This window comes from Juglans regia, chromosome 10, assembly GCF_001411555.2.
Source record: "Juglans regia cultivar Chandler chromosome 10, Walnut 2.0, whole genome shotgun sequence".
In the NCBI taxonomy this organism is placed as follows: domain Eukaryota; kingdom Viridiplantae; phylum Streptophyta; class Magnoliopsida; order Fagales; family Juglandaceae; genus Juglans; species Juglans regia.
In genome coordinates this window covers 33,055,026-33,072,336 of record NC_049910.1, presented here as the reverse complement: position 1 = coordinate 33,072,336, position 17,311 = coordinate 33,055,026, and the positions used below count along the sequence as shown (strand labels likewise).

The window sequence follows — 17,311 nt, the reverse complement described above, 5'->3', positions numbered from 1 at the left end:
AGTTCACGGGCACGCAGATAAGGCTATTGGGCTTTTTGCACAAATGCCCGATTAAGGACTCAAACCAGTTGATATCACATTTGTGGGTTTGTACCCAAAGCCGGTTTGCTGGAACTTCTACGCCAATATCTTAGTGTAAAGATCCATCATATCATTTTAATATTTCACCAAATTAAACAGGATCACTTTAGATTTTCTTGGCCAAGATGGGATGTTTGATGAAGTAGAGGCCATAAGAATATGGAAATGGGACCATCTGAGGTGCTCTTCTTGAAGATTGTTCTGTTCATGGCGTGTTGAACTGGGTGAATATGTTGCAGAGCATCTCTTTGACTTGGATAATGAAAACCCAGGGGCTTATGTGCAGTGCTGTTATCAAAATATATATGAAGAAAGTTCCTGGATGTACTTCAATTGAGGTGGATGTTGTTATTTATTACTTTATTGATGGTGGTAAATTGCATCATCTGAGCAAATATATCTATAAAATGCTGGGCGAAGCTGACAGTACTTTGGAGATGTCTGGCTTGGATGCATCTGAGGTGGCTTTAAAGATGGTTCTTGCTCATGTAACGATTATTTGTAAAATGATGCGAGTTGAAATACATAACATGTGTAAATCAAAGACAATTTCCATTCAGATAAGCTGATCATTGAATACAGACTGCTCTTAAAATGGAACCCTATCTGTATTTATTTATTCAGATGACGGGTTGTTTACATAATAAAGTGGCTTACAACAATAGTGTAAAGCCATAAGAGTGATTGGGATTTATACATCATTCTTAGAGAGTTGCTGGAAGGAGTTCCTCCTAGCGGTGGCCAAGACTGTCTTGTCAGCCACTATGAAATATGCAGCTCCTGCCACTGAAAGTGAATAGCAATTTCCATTAAGAATGAGTAATGACTATGATAACAATTAACCAGGAAATAATATATTGATAAGGAGGGTGTGATTTAATGGTAACCTGTGGAGATTATGAGGGCTTGAGCAGTGTGATTGAGATTGGCCCTTGCCCAAGGCAGCATCCTCGCACTAGCCACCTGCATAAAAGGCATTGTGTGAGTGAGTAAATGAGAGGATTTCAACCCAAAATGAAATACTTGGGGGTTTACAAGCACTTTATGTATCTTTGAGAATAACCATTCTAAGAAACAGATTGCTAAAGAATGGTTGTATCTTTGAAAAAAACTGTGACAGTAATGAGAAAGAAGTCTTACAGTTGGAATGGCAGTGGCAATACTAGCAATAACTGCTGCCTTAGCTCCTGCTATTACACCCTCTGCTTATCCATTAAAGATGGGTAAAAAAAAGGGATTAAAATCATTTTATAATGCTGATGAAAGTTTTCATAAGTGCTAAAGTGATATTATCATATTTTCTAGCTAAACCATCAACAATCTCATCCATCAGATCCTCAAATTTCCTTCTAGTAAGACAGTGCATTACTAAGCTAAGTTTTCTCAGAAAACATGGAAAGGAAGGGAAAAACGATGACCTAGGATCTCTGAGTATGGTCCCTCACCACAGAAAGGGAGCTCATCTTTATGCATGAAAAGGGCCTCTAGCTAGGTGCTATTCATTTGTATGGGGACTTGGAATACAAAATACATAATCACTTGTGATGGCAGAACATAATGAGATCACATGACATGCAAATCCTTTATATGCACTACATGATAGTCTGCCATAAAAAAAGGGAGATCAAGTGCTACACTAAAAGTAAAGCAGAGATACCATGAGAACAGCGCTTGGCCATGGCCAGCTTTTGGTCTAGAGAAGCCAGGCTATTCCTCTCCAGAGGGGACCCAGCTACATTTTTTGCCATTTTATGAGAGAGCAATTGAAAAAAGAAATGACACTGAAAGAAGTTAGCAAAGAAGATGAGGAGGTTTGAATGTTTGGGATGAAGGTGTTTGTTTTGTGAGAATTGCTCGGGTATTTATAACAGGATTTGGGAGTAGTTGATGAGAGACCAAGGGAAGAGCCTCAGGAGGTGTTGAAACTTTGATGGTTTCATCGTTTAGTCCAATGTCAGAGCCACTAGTTTTCACTTCTCACTTCGGTTTCTGTTATGTCGGTTGATTCTTGCCTCTCCATTTCCCAAAAACGCCCTGGCTTTTTGCAAGTCTTGTAGACACGTGTCTTATAATAGAATAAAAAGAATACAAATGTATTCGATTTCAAAATGAATCCCAAGACAGATCCAAAATGAAAATGAACATTTCAGTCATTTCCCTTATTTTAATTTACTCAAGGACAACACCTTTTTTGGTTAATTAATTTCAGAAAGTCTTGTTTTGTTAGGTAAAAAAACAGAGGGGGCATCGTTGAAAATGTTACCACTTATATATAAGTAAGGAAAATGTTAATGGAGTTGTTTAAATTTACTTTTAATCTTATTATTTATGTATTTAATTTTTTTTTAATTTTTTAATTTTTTATTTAATGATTAAGGAATTTATTATTAATAAAATTATATTTTTTTTAATAATTAAAAATATTAAAAAATACTTAAAAGTAAATAAAAAAAAATAACAATAAATTCCTACATGAAATGAGAGGTTCGAAAAAATGCAGAAAACAAGGGGTGCCGATCACCTTATCCGACATATCTAATCGTGGTTTAGACTGACGCCAAAACCCAGTATAATGGCATCTCAGTATTTTTTAACATTTATGGAGGTTGCAGGAGCCAGTGGTTTACGCCAAAGCTGTCCTCGAAAACCATGGGCAGCCTTTGAGTACATCGGAACATGTGCTTTGGTGATTTGCACTTTGCAAAGGTTCAAACGTTCATGGGATTGAGACACTTGTCCAGAACTAAAGGCTCGGATTTTCTACTTCTGTCTGTTGATCTGATGTTGCAGACGGTACGCACGTAGTAGTACTCAATGTTGCAGACAGTAGTGATCAGGCATGTTTGATGTGTTTCGTGTGTGTTTTTGAAGCTCACGGTTTCCCGTGGGTTGGTATACGTATTACGTACTTAGTAGGGTTTGACCGTGCTGCACTCCTACTAGGCTAGTCCTAGTGCTCATTTGCTTAACTTTGATATAGTTTTCTTTTTCAACGGATTTCATAATATTACCCTTTGAAGAGAATAACTTTTTATAAGTAAAAGCTTGAGTTTGGCGTCCGATCGGTTGCTTTGCTACGTTTTGGATGTTAGATAAATTGAATTGAATTATAAATAGTAATATTTTATGAATTTTATTAATATATGTTTAATTTTTTTAAGTTAAGATGAGTTTAATTTTTTAAGTTAAAATATATGAAGTAAGTTAAAATGAATTGAACTTTTTAATGAGAAGTTAAAAAAGTAATGGGTCTCATACACTAATAAAAAATATTCATTTGTTTCCTTCTTCTTTTTTTTTTTTTTGTGGAATTAGAATGGCCACTATAAGAAATCAAGTTTTTTCCAGCAATTTTAAGATTATTGAAAAAAAATCGCCACAAATAATGTTTATTTGCCGCAATTTTCAGTTTGCCATTATTTTTACCACTTATAAATTGGGAAATGCTGAGGAAGATCACTTTTTGCGGCGAGTTTTAGAACTACTGCAGTTATTTATGTCGTCGCAATAAAATACGGTGACTATAGCATCATCTTATTTCCATCGAACTAAAAAAATCGTCACAATAACTAATTTTGCGGCGAACATTGTCACCATAAGAAGTTACTGCAGCGAAATTATACTTCTTCACGGTGAATTAAAAGCACTAGAAATTGACTTTTAAAACCCATATTTTTCCCCTTATTTCTTTCTTTACCAGCCCAATACTCTCTCTATTCTTTATTTCGTCTTTTTCCCCCCGCTGCCCCACCCCCGCATGGAGAGAGTCTAGCAGGGGCGGGATGACCCCAGCAGGGCCCCGCCCCTGCCCCTCGCTCCGCACCACATATATAATTTTGTTTTATTTATATATAAAAATAAATATATTGTATATAGATATATACAATTCATTAAAGACTTAAAATTGTATTCAAGTCATTGGATTAGTCAGTCCCACATTGCTTAAGAATGACTATCGTATTGTCTTGGCCTCCTATATAAATATTGGTTTAGGAGGTCAAAACAATCCAAAATCTAACTCTAATGAGTTTAAGTTATTTTTATATTTATAAATTTTAATTTATTATTTAAATTATATTATAATTAATTTTTTAGACCAAAATTTTTTTTAAACACAATGTATTGGCCTAGGCGGGGGGCGGGGCGGATGGGGTTTTTTCCTCCACCCCCCGGCATGGGGTAGGGGAAAAACCCCAATGCAGGGGAGGTTACCCCCTGCCCCACACCATACGGGTATCACGCCTAACCTGCGTTGTCTCCCTTCCCCTGAACCCCCCATCAACGTCGTCGTCAACAATGCCACCTCCACCGCCGCACCTTGGCGGAGACTACCTCTCTTGCCTCTCTCAACCCCTCAATCGTCGTCTATCTCTCTCGATATCTTCCTCCCAACACTGCCTCCATTTCCCTCTTTGATTTATTTCCCCCTCGCGGACGTTGCCACCACCAGCAGCCACGAACACGCAACCTCCCTCCTCCAAGCACAGTAAATTAGCAAGCCAACCTACAACGCCTCTCCCTTCCTCTCAAACCCCTCTCTTTCTCTAGATCTCCCTCTTTGCTTCTCTTCATCTCACCCATGGACGATGGAAGCTCAGCCACCAGCCACCGTGAACAATAGCCCAAAACCCCTAACGCCTCTATCACCCGCTCTATTTCTCTCTCTCTCTCTCTTCTCTCCTCCATACGCCACTTCACAATCCCTTATTTTAGCAATCCGAATGATGTTCATTTGATGCCATCTCTCTGACAAGCAGCTTAATTTGTTCTTAAATTATTTGCTTTGGAATAATAATATCATGGGTGAATGTGGATCTTAAATTAATAATTAGGGTTTTTCCAAGTTGATCTTAGCTAGGGTATAGATTTGAATACAGATAAACAAAGTGTGTGCATCCTACATTTATTAAGCATTTGATTAATGCTAGTACTTGAGAGTCATACACAAACAATATTTATAAAGTTTTAGTAAATTAGTTGTATTGTTTTTGGGATTTGCTTTATTGTTCCCTAAAAACTCAATTACTGTCTGGTTAGGAGATCTCAATTACAGGGTACAAGGCATCGATACACATCCAGCAAGAAATTTGATACACCAAGACCTTCACAGAGTAATTAAGTTGTGTCAATATTCTTTCTTTCTTGATTCTTTATGTTTAGATGTATGAGAATTTATCAATGCCAAGTTGATAATTGGAATGAGAGGCGTCATTATAGTTTAGGATGCCACCAACCAATTAATTCTCTTGATTTTGAGTTGTTTGCAAAGAAGGAGACATTGGATAATGAGAAGGAGAATAGCTTTGATACTTGAGTTAATAAGTGAAGAAGGTTTTTATTATATGATACTTTTCAATAAAAAGCATAAAGAAAAAAAATCAGCTTCCCTTGTTCTTATGGTTTTGTACGTACGTAGTTCCAAATCCTCTTCTTCGAGTTCTAAACTGAACACCCGTGAGACACTGAGACCTCCCATCTTTATCGACTGCCAAGCTTTGTATTACAGATCCCATGATTCTCGCCTATTCCCATCAGTTTTGCTATTAGAAAGATTACCACATATTTGTTATTAATTATATAGCCGTTTATGATATTGTTTCCATGTATATCATTCCTTTGTACAACTATATATTTTACACAATACATCAATGAAATAAAGCAAGTTTATTCAGTAAAATCTTTTCTTAACATGGTATCAGGCCTACCTCTTTCTTGAGTCCCCTTCTCTGTCGCCCCTCATGTCTTCTTCATTTGAAATTTCCTCCCCATATCTTCTTCATCCCTCCGATTCTCCCAGCCTCGTCCTCATCTCTGGTCATTTAACCGGTGATAATTTCTCCAAATGGCAACGCGCCCTTCGCCTAGCCCTCAATGCCAAGAACAAATTGTGCTTTGTTGATGGCACACTCACCACCCCCCTCCCCCCCCAAAAAAAAACTTCTCCTGATTATGCCCAATGGAGCGTACTAAGGACATGGTCCTCACTTGGATCCTCAACACCATTAACCCTTCTCTTGCAAATTCCCTTGATTATCACGATGACCCCCGTGCTGTTTGGCTTGATCTTGAGTCTCGTTTCTGCCACGGCAACAACGCTCGCTTATTTCATCTCAAACGAGAGATCTCTAATCTTCACCAAAATCATCTCTCCATACCCGATTATTACAACAGCATCAAACAACTATGGGATGAATTAGGAAACCTTCAACCCACCACCGATGTCACCACTTTAGAGAAAAGAGCTAAGGACGAACGGGTGTTCCAATTTCTTTTGGGACTCAACGATTCGTTCGCAACCCTTCGGTCCCAAATCCTTGCCACCGATCCTCTTCCATCTCTGAACCGAGTCTTCTCCATCCTCTTTCAAGAGGAACAACAACGACTCCTCCAAGTTTCTTGTATTTCGTCGGGACCCATAGCCCTTGCCGCTCGAAATTCCACCCACGAACGACCACCTCTCAAATGCTCCGAATGTGGTAAAGATGGACACCTGCGCAACCGATGTTGGCTCATCGTCGGATACCCACCTGGGCGTGAACCTCGCAACCATCGTAAGCCTTCGCTGCTCGGGAAACCACCGTCTGCCTCTGTCCATCTCGCCGATTCCTCCTCGAGTCCCATCCCAGGGCTCTCTCCGGAAGACTATCAACAGCTTAAGCTTCTACTGAAAACCCCCACTCCGATGGCAAATTTTGTTGGTAACTCCTTCTCAACCTCCTCTGTTTTTTATCCCCACACGGATTGGATAATCGACAGCAGCGCTAGTGATCATATGAGCCCCTGTCGATCATTATTCTTGAGTCTTCAACAGGCTCCTTCAAGCCGTAACATTCGGCTACCCACGAGAGAAGTGATTCCCGTTGAAGGCATAGGCACCATTCGGTTATCAAAGACCCTCACCCTCTCTAATGTCCTTTTTGTCCCTCTTTTCCACTATAATCTCCTCTCTATCCCTCAACTCACTCAAAACCTTGTATTGCCATCTTCTCATCTTCTGCATGTTTTTTTCAGGACCTTCAATTGAAGAGGCTGATTGGAGCGGGTGAAGCTTGCAATGGACTCTACATTTTCCAGACTCACCAAATCACTGCCTTCTCCGCTCAACATCTTGACAATAAAATCCTATGGCATCAACGTCTAGGTCATCCTTCTAGTTTTGTTATTCCTCATATTTTTGATAGTCCATGTACTCTTTCTCATTGCGATGTTTGTGCTCGTTCTAAACATACTCGCTTACCTTTTTCAACTCATGCTAATAATAAAAGTACGATTTCTTTTAATCGACTTTATTGTGATATTTGGGGTGGATATTCTACTGCTTCTATTTGTGGTGCACATTATTTCTTGACTAATGTTGATGATTTTTCTCGCACTACCTGGATTTATTTAATGCGTTTTAAATCAGAAACATTTAGTCATTTAATGCATTTCTTTGCTCTTGTTAAAAACCAATTTAATTCTACCGTTAAAATTATTCGCACCGATAATGGTCAAGAATTTCTCTCTCAAAACCTCCAAACCTATTTTCATGATCACGGCATCATTCACGAACGTACTTGTGTTGAAACTCCTCAACAAAATGGTGTTGTGGAACGAAAACACAGGCATCTCCTGAACGTTGCTCGTAGTCTTCGTTTTCAGGCACATTTACCCCTAAAATTTTGGGGCGAATGTGTCCTTACCGCTGCATACCTCATGAATAGAACCCTAGTCGCTCCCATCAAAATCAAACTCATTTTCAACTTCTATTCAACACTTCACCCACCTACACTCATCTTCGGGTATTTGGTTGTCTTTGCTATGCCCAAACCCTTACCGCTCATCGCGATAAATTTTCACCCCGTGCCTCTCGTTGTGTATTCCTTGGTTACCCAAGCAACCGTAAAGCTTATAAGTTATACAATCTTGACACACATGACCTTTTTTACTCTCGTGATGTGACTTTTTATGAAAATCAATTTCCTTTCCAACATTCTATGTCTCCACATACACTTAACTCCCTCATTCTCCCTTTACCCATCCCAGAACATCCTTCTTCTACACCAATCTCAGAATCGACCATCCCCATTTCAGAAAATTCTTCTTCTTCTCCACCCACCTCAGACTCGATCATACCTCCTGCTCCTACTCGCCCCATTTCTCGCCCCCACCGCACCATCACTCGACCAGCTTATCTTCTTGATTATGTTTGCCCCACCATACCCATGGAGTCCATTGCTACTTCAATCACTGCACAGCCTTCAAGTACTTCTCACCCCTTATCTACATTTCTCTCATACTCTCGTTTTTCTCCTGCTCATTATTCATTCTTAACTGCCCTTACTGCCACTGTTGATCCTACCTGTTACTCAGAAGCTAATCGCCGCTCTCACTGGCGTGAAGCTATGGCCTCTGAACTTCGTGCTCTTGAAGAAAACTCAACTTGGACACTTGAACCTCTCCCACTTGGTAAGAAACCCATCGGTTGCAAATGGGTTTTTAAGACAAAACTACGAGCAGATGGTACAGTTGAGCGCCACAAGGCTCGTCTAGTGGCAAAAGGCTACACTCAAGTCGAAGGTATTGACTATCATGAAACCTTTGCTCCAGTTGCCAAAATGACCACAGTCTGCTGTGTCCTCGCCGTTGCTGCCGCCAAACATTGAATCATTCATCAAATGGACGTCCACAATGCATTCTTACATGGAGACCTTGATGAGGAAGTTTACATGACACCACCTCCTGGTTATTGTCTTAAGGGGGAGACACGAGTTTGCCGTCTTTAGAAATCCCTCTATGGCCTCAAGCAAGCTTCCCGGAACTGGTTTTTTAAACTAACATCTGTTCTTCTTACTGCAGGTTTTATTCAGTCTCAGGCCGATCATTCTCTTTTTACATTGACCACTGCTACCAGCATCACCATTGTTCTTGTTTATGTTGATGACATTTTGGTTGTCAGCAATGATCTTTCTCAGGTTATCTATTTCAAATCTGTTATTTCCACGCACTTCAAAACCAAGGATCTTGGCCCTCTCAAATATTTCCTTGGCCTTGAAGTTGCTCGATCCCCTTCAGGCATCTTTCTCAATCAACGAAAATATGCCCTGGACATCCTTGCCGATAGCGGTCTTCTTGGTTCGCGACCTGCTTCCTTTCCTATGGAACAAAACTTGAAACTCAACGACACTAATGGTGATCTTCTTCCTGATCCAGGCTCCTACCGACGATTAGTTGGACGACTCATTTATCTCACCATCACCAGACCTAATATTGTTTTTGCAGTGAACATTCTTAGCCAATTCATGCATGCCCCCCGACTTCCGCACATGACAGCTGCCATTCGTGTTCTTCGCTACATTAAAGGCACTTCGGGTCAAGGCATTTTTTTCCCTTCCTCCAATGATTTGCATGTTCGTGCTTATACTGATTCTGATTGGGCTAGTTGTCCTACCACTCGCCGCTCCACTACTGGTTTCTTCATCACTCTTGGTTCTAGTACCATTTCCTGGCGTACTAAGAAACAAACCACGGTTGCTCGCTCTTCTACGGAAGCTGAATATCGAGCCATGGCCGTCACCACATGTGAACTCGTTTGGCTTCAGCAGCTTCTTCATGACCTTGGCATCTCTCACACCGACCCCATGATTCTCTATTGTGACAATCAGTCTGCCCTTCACATTGCTCAAAATCCAGTTTTTCATGAGCGCACAAAGCATATTGAAATTGACTGCCACATTGTTCGTGACAAACTGCGTTCGGGTCTCTTTACCACCGCTCACCTTCCCTCTTCTGAGCAAATTGCCGACATCTTCACCAAAACCTTGGGTTCTGATCTATTTCATCATTTATCTCACAAGTTGGGCATTACGGATCTTCATGCACCAACTTGAGGGGGAGTATTACAGATCCCATGATTCTCGCCTATTCCCATCAGTTTTGCTATTAGAAAGATTACCACATATTTGTTATTAATTGTATAGCCGTTTATGATATTGTTTCCATGTATAGCATTCCTTTGTACAACTAAATATTTTACACAATACATCAATGAAATAAAGCAATTTTATTCAGTAAAATCTTTTCTTAACACTTTGGGTATGCAGGATCCTTAACATGACACATTGACTATACTTGTTTGGTTTAGCTCTTAACTCGGATTGCTGGGCGCTTTGTGATCTGTTAGGTCCTCGTCAAATTGAACGAGTGTGCTTATGTTCCATCACCTTGGGATTACGGGTGTCTATCGTTTTTGAAGTTGTTTTTGTATCGTATAAGTCATGAATATTATGTTATATAACTTATATTTATTGTGGACTAACAAAGTGTAAAATCACCAATTGTCTCAAAAGTTTAAGTCGATGAGAAAATGTAAATTTTATTATTTATTTTATATCTTAACACTCATCCTCACGTATGAGTTAAACTTCACATCAATGAGTAGCCCAATACATGAAATATTTAATTAAATAGGATAGACTGTAAAGTCACGATTCGAACTCAAGACCTCTGCTCTGATATCATGTGAAATCATCAATTGTCTCAAAAATTTAAGTTAATAAGAAGATGTAGATTTTATTATTTATTTTATATTTTAATACATAAATCTTATATAGTCTTGGGTTGATAACGAGATGAACCAAAAATATTAACCATAAGGAAGCGCCTTCTCTTACCCAAAATATAATAGAGTCAGTTCAGTGGCTTCTATTACCTTACTTGCTAGGAACAGTAAAGAAGTTTTTCCTCTCTCAAAATCATCATTACCAACAGCTAGGAGCATTGGTAGTGGCTTCTCTATCTTCATCTTCATCTTTAAATTTAAAGAATATGTCTTTAAATTCATCTACATTGACTTATGCATCTCTAAATTTTTGCATAGCTATAAATAGTGCTTCTTCAAATTTGAAGAAGCACTATTCATTCTTCAAACATTAGTTTACTATTTTTTTCTCTCTCCTACCCTTAAAATCAACTTTTTAGAATTTATATTAAGATGATTTTGATACATAAAATTTGTATTAAGTTGATAATACAAAGTGGATGTTAATTGTAAAATATATATAAAAATAATAATTTTAGGAAACAAATAAAAAATAAAAAAATAATAATATTTTATTATTATTTGGTTCAAAAATACATAAACCAATGTGGGAGTTTTTTTTCATATGCAAAATCATTCTTCAAAAATGATGATTTTACATATGAAGATGAATAAGAGTACACAATGGAGATGGGTTTTATTTATTCATAGCCGTGTTGTTTTCGCGTTCAATGAATGTTTTTTTATTTTTATTTTTATTTTTATATTTTTTATTCATGTTTTGATCTATTTTTATAAAATAAAATTACATATTAAGAAAAAAAGTTTAATAATTTAAAATATTAAGTAATCAAATATTTAAATACTAAACTTCGATACGGGTAAAGATGGCACATTCGGCCGCCAAACGAAGACTTTGGTCAAAGTCTAAAAGGCCTCTTAGATTTTGAATTTTTTATTGTTGGCCATCTATTTATTGGCCTTAGGGTCTCAGTGGCGCTCTACAAGAGAGATGGGTGATGGTACATTTTCAGTTTGCCTCACATGACATGTTTATTGGGATTTTCTATTTTTAAAAAACCGATGCTATGCTTTGAAATGCTAATTGGTTTTAACTTTTAACGTAACGAGTGAGTAATAAATTAGCATTTTTTTATTATTATGAACTCATATTATAACACACATGAACTGATTTTATTAAAGAAATTAAATACTAGATATAATTATAAGATAGGTAAGTCCTGAATATTTATTTTGAAAAAAAATGAGATTTACGATTAAAAAATAATTTTTCTTTCATGTGGATCTCAGATTTATCTATTTTCTTCAAAATGAGTGCGCATAAGGTTATAAATGAACCAGTCTATTGGATAGTCCACTCGGTACTCATCCGGTTAAACTCAAATCAAACTCGACTCGTAAAAAAAAAAAAAAAAAAAAAGCCACCCATGAAAGTAGATACATACTTGATTAGTAAATGATACATACCTAACAAAACTTAACTCGGCTAAGGTTTGTTAAGGCCCGCTCGTTTATGTCCGAGTCGACTCGTTAACTCGACTCAATTAAAACTCATTCATATATTTATTCTATCATATTATGTGTATGTATTAATAATTTCTGTATACATGTAATATATTATTATTATGGATAAATATTAACTAATTAGATATTAATTATTTATAAATTTTTAAAATCTTATAATTCAATAGAGCTTCTACTTGTTAGTTGTATAAATTCAATATTATATCTTTTATTTTTTATCTATCTAATTTATTAATTATTAAATCTTATTCAAAAAATAAAATAAAAAATAAACAATTCGAGATCGTTTTTTGGACGAGCTCGAGCTCGAGTTGGAAATTTAGCTTAATAAGTCGAGCTTGAACAAAGAATAAATAAAAATCTCGAGCTTAAGTATTTTGAGTCGAGTCGAGCTCGGCAAACCAAAGACCGGCTTGGCTCGGCTCAATTACAACCCTAAGTGCGTGAGATTTGCGCATCCTAAGACTGAAAATATTATTTCTCTTAAAAATACACCCTAGACAAGTTTTACATGAATAATTTTATTTGAAAATCTTTACACAACACATCATACACATAGCATAATTTGTTTTGGAAGATAAGTTTTAAAATTTAAATCTTATAATTTTAATATGTGTGTGTTTAAATAAAAAGAAAAAATGACAAATCACATATTGGTTAGGTAAATGTGTATGATGTAAGACTTTCTTGTACCATTTATCACTATATATTAAAGTATTTTTTAATCTCAAATGAGCTAAAAAGTACGTTTGAGGAAAAACATCTACAAACGTGCTTTTCCAGATAATCCGAAATGTAATCAAATTTTAAAAAGATTGTCAATGGACGAAAATATTCATACAATTTTTAGATAATTACATGTAACACCCCGCTCCCAAAGTCACGTTTAGAATTTTTGGGGAACCTGTGTTCTACTAAACTTGAACTTAAAAACTTTTTTTCTAATGAAATGCCAAATATAAAAGATTTCATAATAAATAAGTCAATTTTTATTAAATACTTAAAATTCAAAAGAGAGTATGCGGAATCACTTATTTTAAATTCAATAAAATCTCATGTGCTTATCAAAATAACTTATTAAAATTTAAATCATAAAACTGAGCATGACATAAACTATCTAGGCCTCTGTCTTGCCTCCTTGAGCCAAATCTTATCCTGCAGTTCTATTCTCATAAATGTCATCACCTATGGTGGTTTAACATAAAAATATACAAAAATGAATTGAATACTCAATAAGCAACACAGCATACAATAAACATAATAAACATAAAGTTTCTTGAAAAATATACATACTTATAAATACATACGTAAATAACATGAACTTGAACTTATCTTTCGCTTGTCATAGGCCGATACCTATTGATGACTCATGTGAGTTAGGGTTAGTGAATCTAAGCAGATTTTGATTCCGCCCATAACCGCTGGTTGTGGAATCCATACATAAGGAAGACACATTTGGTGCACTACCAGCATGTGCAATCTGGCAATGCAGTATGCCCATAATATATGGTACCTTTTTCATATCATAACATAGGTCATTACATATCTTATCATTCATACTTCATCATAATCATACTTGCATACTTGTCATATCATAGATTTCAAATAAAATTGCATTTTTCCATAAAACTTCCATGATACATGTTTCCTCATATTAAGTCGTGATTTTTCATAAATATTTTAATGCATAAATCTTCACATAAAATCTTGCATGGCTTTTTATAAATATTTTAATGCATAACTCTCACATCAAATCAGGACTTCATAAATCTTTTTATGCATAACTCTTTTCATAAAATTATGAATTTTTATAAATAATTTAATGCATAATTCTTCACGTAAAATAATGGACTTTCATAGTTTTATCATGACTTGGGTACGTAAAAATAGGCTTCCAATGGAGGGCCTACATGCATAATATTTTTATAAAAGACATGTCGTTTACCGTACATACGTGTAAGAGTATGATCATTCTACTTACCATGAAACGTCTGTGGCTTACGGAGGCTTTCAATTTGGCTGTGAGGCTTGTCCGTGGCCTACGGTGGGCTCGGGTAGAGCTAAGTGATTCATCGGTGGCTCAAGATTGGAGAGCTTGGCGAGTGTAATCTCGGCACGATGGTGGAGCTTCTGTAGTCGGCAGCGTAGGTGCAGTGGCTGGTTTGGATACTCTGTTTTATGGGGTTATAAACAGAGGATGCTCGGGCTTCTTGTATATCGCTAGTTTCCATTTGGTGTTGGGTAAAACAAAAAAGGGTGGCAGGGACTTTGTTGCTTGGTAGTTCTCGGTGCAATTGTGTGGTAGGGGTGTGGTGTCTTAGGTTGTTTTCGGACGTGCGTTGTGAGTGATTTGGCCATGGGCTGTGAGGGAGGAATGGTGGTGGTTAGTGTCGTGGTTTATGGGGTTGGGTGGTTCCGTTGTTATTAGCTTGCAACGATCCAATGGCAGAGTGGCTCTCTGCCTTTTCGTGGCACTGTTGTGCAGTGAGTGACATGAAGGGCTGGACGTGGCTACTGCGGCGTGGGGGAGAAAGTCTTTAACGTGAAGGTTGAGGGGTGGTGTACTGGTCGTTCATGGGGGCTTGGGTAGACCGGTTGATCGTGAAGGGGAGGCAACGTGAAAGAGTCTAGGTTATGGACAGTTGCAACTATAGTTGAGGAAGGAGGTAGTTTGCTGTTGGGGCTAGTGCTCTGTGTGTGAAGATTTGGTTCAGCAACCCTAGGTTCATGGAAAAGATAACGGCATGTGCATGAGGTAATGTGGGTATATATAGAAGGAAATTACGTTTGGGAATTTTAATGCGAAAGGCTCTAGAATTGTAATCCTTATTGAGAGGGAACTCTATTGAGATGTGAATCCTATTGGAAGGTGAAGATGTGCTCCCTCGTTTGTTTTTAGAGATGAAACACAAAACTTTGAAAATTTTTCTCAAGTTTTGTATGGTTAGACACTCTCTGAAAACAAACACCCATCTTTTATCTCACTTTTTTTTTCTTTTTTTTTTTATCTTAGTTCATCTCTCATTATTTTATCATTGTTCATTAACTGTACTATACACAAAAAGCTGCGTCCAACCCTCTCCTTTGTTTCTCTCATCTGCTGTCTACGTCATTGACTGTTCATTGACAATATTTTATCTCAATTCATTGACTATCTGCTTGTCTCGTACGGGTCGTCTACCATTGGTTAAATTGATTGTCTGCTTCCCATATTTTTCAAACACACTCTAAAAATATTACCCAAAAAAATACAGAATAATTGGTGGGTCCTAGTTTTTCTTCTTTATCAAATACTACAAAAAAGTCAAAACATTTTCGTCTCATCTCTATAAACAAACACACACATTGTAACAAAACTATCTCATCTCATCTCAACTCACATATCTCAACATTATTCACACATATCTCATCTCATTTCATTTCATCTGTGAAAATAAATGAGGTTGAGTTACAATACAATCTAGAGCCTAATGGCTTGGCTCCATTTTAGGTTGTAATTGTTAACTGAACTTTAACTTAATTATTAAGCCCAATGAAGATTTATAATCTATCGGAACAAACTTTACGCATATGAGCCTAATTAAAGTTCTTAGAGAACAACATAATTTTAATAACTCGTGGGCTTATCAAATATGGTCAATTAACTATAATTTAGGCCTAAAAAAATTATCAATATTCTAATTTTAGAATTGTTGGGCCGGGTTGTTACATTATAACTTTCAAATTTTAAAAGATATGGTCATAATTTTTAAGAAATCAAATGATCATCATTTCTATCACAAAAAGTATTTTTTTAACTTGTTTCCAAACAAATGCATTAGATTTTAAAGTGCTTTAGACGTATGATTACTAAACAATAAATAATTTTTTTTAATAATAGAACTTATTATTTAAGCTATAAGTTATAAGTCCTAAAACTATATACTATTTTTTCTACCGCAATCTCAAACATGCACAAAGCCTAGGCTACGACCCAAGTTGCAGCTTGGATCCTATGACCATGGTCACCTAATTCGTGATGACCCAGGTTGCCCTTGGTTGAGAGCCAACTATTGCTTGGGTTGCTCCAAGCTGTGCTTCAGTTAGACCTAAACTTACCTAGGTTTCTATTTTTTTTTTTTAAACTTGTTATGTGTGTCATTTTATCATTGGAGTTAACATCTCATAGTTAACATACTTCTAGTAGAATATTTATAGAATGATGTCTCTCTATCGTAAAAAGCCTCCAAACCTAGATCTAGTTTATTGCCGGAAAGGAGGGTGAGGCTTCGGCTTCCTCCTCCTTCTCCCTTTCCTTCTCTTCTTTCTCCATGTACCAACTTTGTCTATAAAGTTAGTTCTCATTTCTTAGTTGTTTTGCTTTCTCCAAGGCCAAAAAAGGCAAATTTGCAGTTTTCCAACAACATTCGAGAGACACAAATCATTCAGAGAGAAGTGGCGGGTTTTGCGAAAAACGCCACTAGTGGGCCTTATGCGCCACCCTTTCTGGGAGAATTTCTCACCACACACACAGGACCAACGGACTCACCACCATCAGATCGTTCATATCTTACTACTGTGGCTGCAAAGAGATAGGCGCGTGGGCCCCTATGCGTCATCACAATTTTTGAAGTCTATCGAAGTTGGTCCAAACTATAATATGTCATTTTTCGCCACTATTTTACTACTTTCCTTATCGTTTTCCTTACTGCTTTTTTCAGATTTTTCCTTGGCAACGACGTCAAAAACTTGACTCACTAAAAAATTAGTACAAAGGTTATCCCAAGTGCAGGAGGGTGTCACGTAATAATTAAGAATAAATTCCTAAATCGTCTCCTCAGGAAAAGTTGCTTAAAATCAAACTCTTTAAAAATTATGAAAATATTCACAAAGAGAAAATAAAAGTGGTGGCATGTGCAATGAATGAAAGAGTGCAACGGGAATGAAAATGACACTAGTCATGGACTAGATTCATATTTTTGAATTTTTGAGTATCGAAATGAAATGTAAAAGTCTAACAAATTGAAATTAACAATCAATGAATCAACTAAACTAAACAATCTTAATTAATCTGAAAATTAAATAATAAAATTGAAATTATTTAAGTCCTAATTAAGTTTTAATTAATCTAATATGCAATAGAACTAAGAGATTAATAAAACTAAGCTAAGAATTAAACTAGATTAG

General features: G+C 36.8%; 3 protein-coding genes across 4 annotated transcripts; 2 read left to right on the top strand and 1 right to left on the bottom strand.

Annotated features, from left to right (window-relative positions):
• Nucleotides 1-612: 612 nt before the first annotated feature.
• On the bottom strand, nt 613-1,934 carry LOC109019933 (early nodulin-93-like). Of its 2 annotated transcripts, XM_019002324.2 has the most exons (4): nt 1,739-1,927; nt 1,222-1,283; nt 969-1,044; nt 613-867 (listed from the first exon to the last, which is right to left on the bottom strand). In XM_019002324.2, the coding sequence occupies exons 1-4, from the start codon at nt 1,827-1,829 to the stop codon at nt 773-775; spliced, it is 324 nt and encodes a 107-aa protein (XP_018857869.1). In that variant the 5' UTR covers nt 1,830-1,927; the 3' UTR covers nt 613-772. The 2 variants fall into 2 exon arrangements, with proteins under 2 accessions (XP_018857869.1, XP_035550374.1); XM_035694481.1 differs by having other exon boundaries at nt 969-1,283; nt 1,739-1,934.
• Nucleotides 1,935-6,037: 4,103 nt separating this feature from the next.
• Nucleotides 6,038-7,127, top strand: LOC109021798. Its single transcript, XM_019004516.2, has 2 exons — nt 6,038-6,779; nt 7,093-7,127. The coding sequence occupies exons 1-2, from the start codon at nt 6,038-6,040 to the stop codon at nt 7,125-7,127; spliced, it is 777 nt and encodes a 258-aa protein (XP_018860061.2).
• Nucleotides 7,128-8,738: 1,611 nt separating this feature from the next.
• Nucleotides 8,739-10,177, top strand: LOC109019935 (uncharacterized mitochondrial protein AtMg00810-like). Its single transcript, XM_035695246.1, has 3 exons — nt 8,739-8,805; nt 8,920-9,885; nt 10,164-10,177. The coding sequence occupies exons 1-3, from the start codon at nt 8,739-8,741 to the stop codon at nt 10,175-10,177; spliced, it is 1,047 nt and encodes a 348-aa protein (XP_035551139.1).
• Nucleotides 10,178-17,311: the final 7,134 nt, after the last annotated feature.

Bases quoted from the DNA above. Each gene is read 5' to 3' on its own strand.
- LOC109019933 (XM_035694481.1), bottom strand. From the start codon at position 1,829: ATGGCAAAAAATGTAGCTGGGTCCCCTCTGGAGAGGAATAGCCTGGCT. The intron at 1,284-1,738 runs GTATCTCTGCTT...ATGGATAAGCAG, and splicing joins GGCCAAGCGCTGTTCTCATG to AGGGTGTAATAGCAGGAGCT. The intron at 868-968 runs GTTACCATTAAA...ATTCACTTTCAG, and splicing joins AGCCCTCATAATCTCCACAG to TGGCAGGAGCTGCATATTTC.
- LOC109021798 (XM_019004516.2), top strand. From the start codon at position 6,038: ATGGAGCGTACTAAGGACATGGTCCTCACTTGGATCCTCAACACCATT. The intron at 6,780-7,092 runs GTAACTCCTTCT...TGTTTTTTTCAG, and splicing joins TCCGATGGCAAATTTTGTTG to GACCTTCAATTGAAGAGGCT.
- LOC109019935 (XM_035695246.1), top strand. From the start codon at position 8,739: ATGGACGTCCACAATGCATTCTTACATGGAGACCTTGATGAGGAAGTT. The intron at 8,806-8,919 runs GTTATTGTCTTA...TTCTTACTGCAG, and splicing joins TTACATGACACCACCTCCTG to GTTTTATTCAGTCTCAGGCC.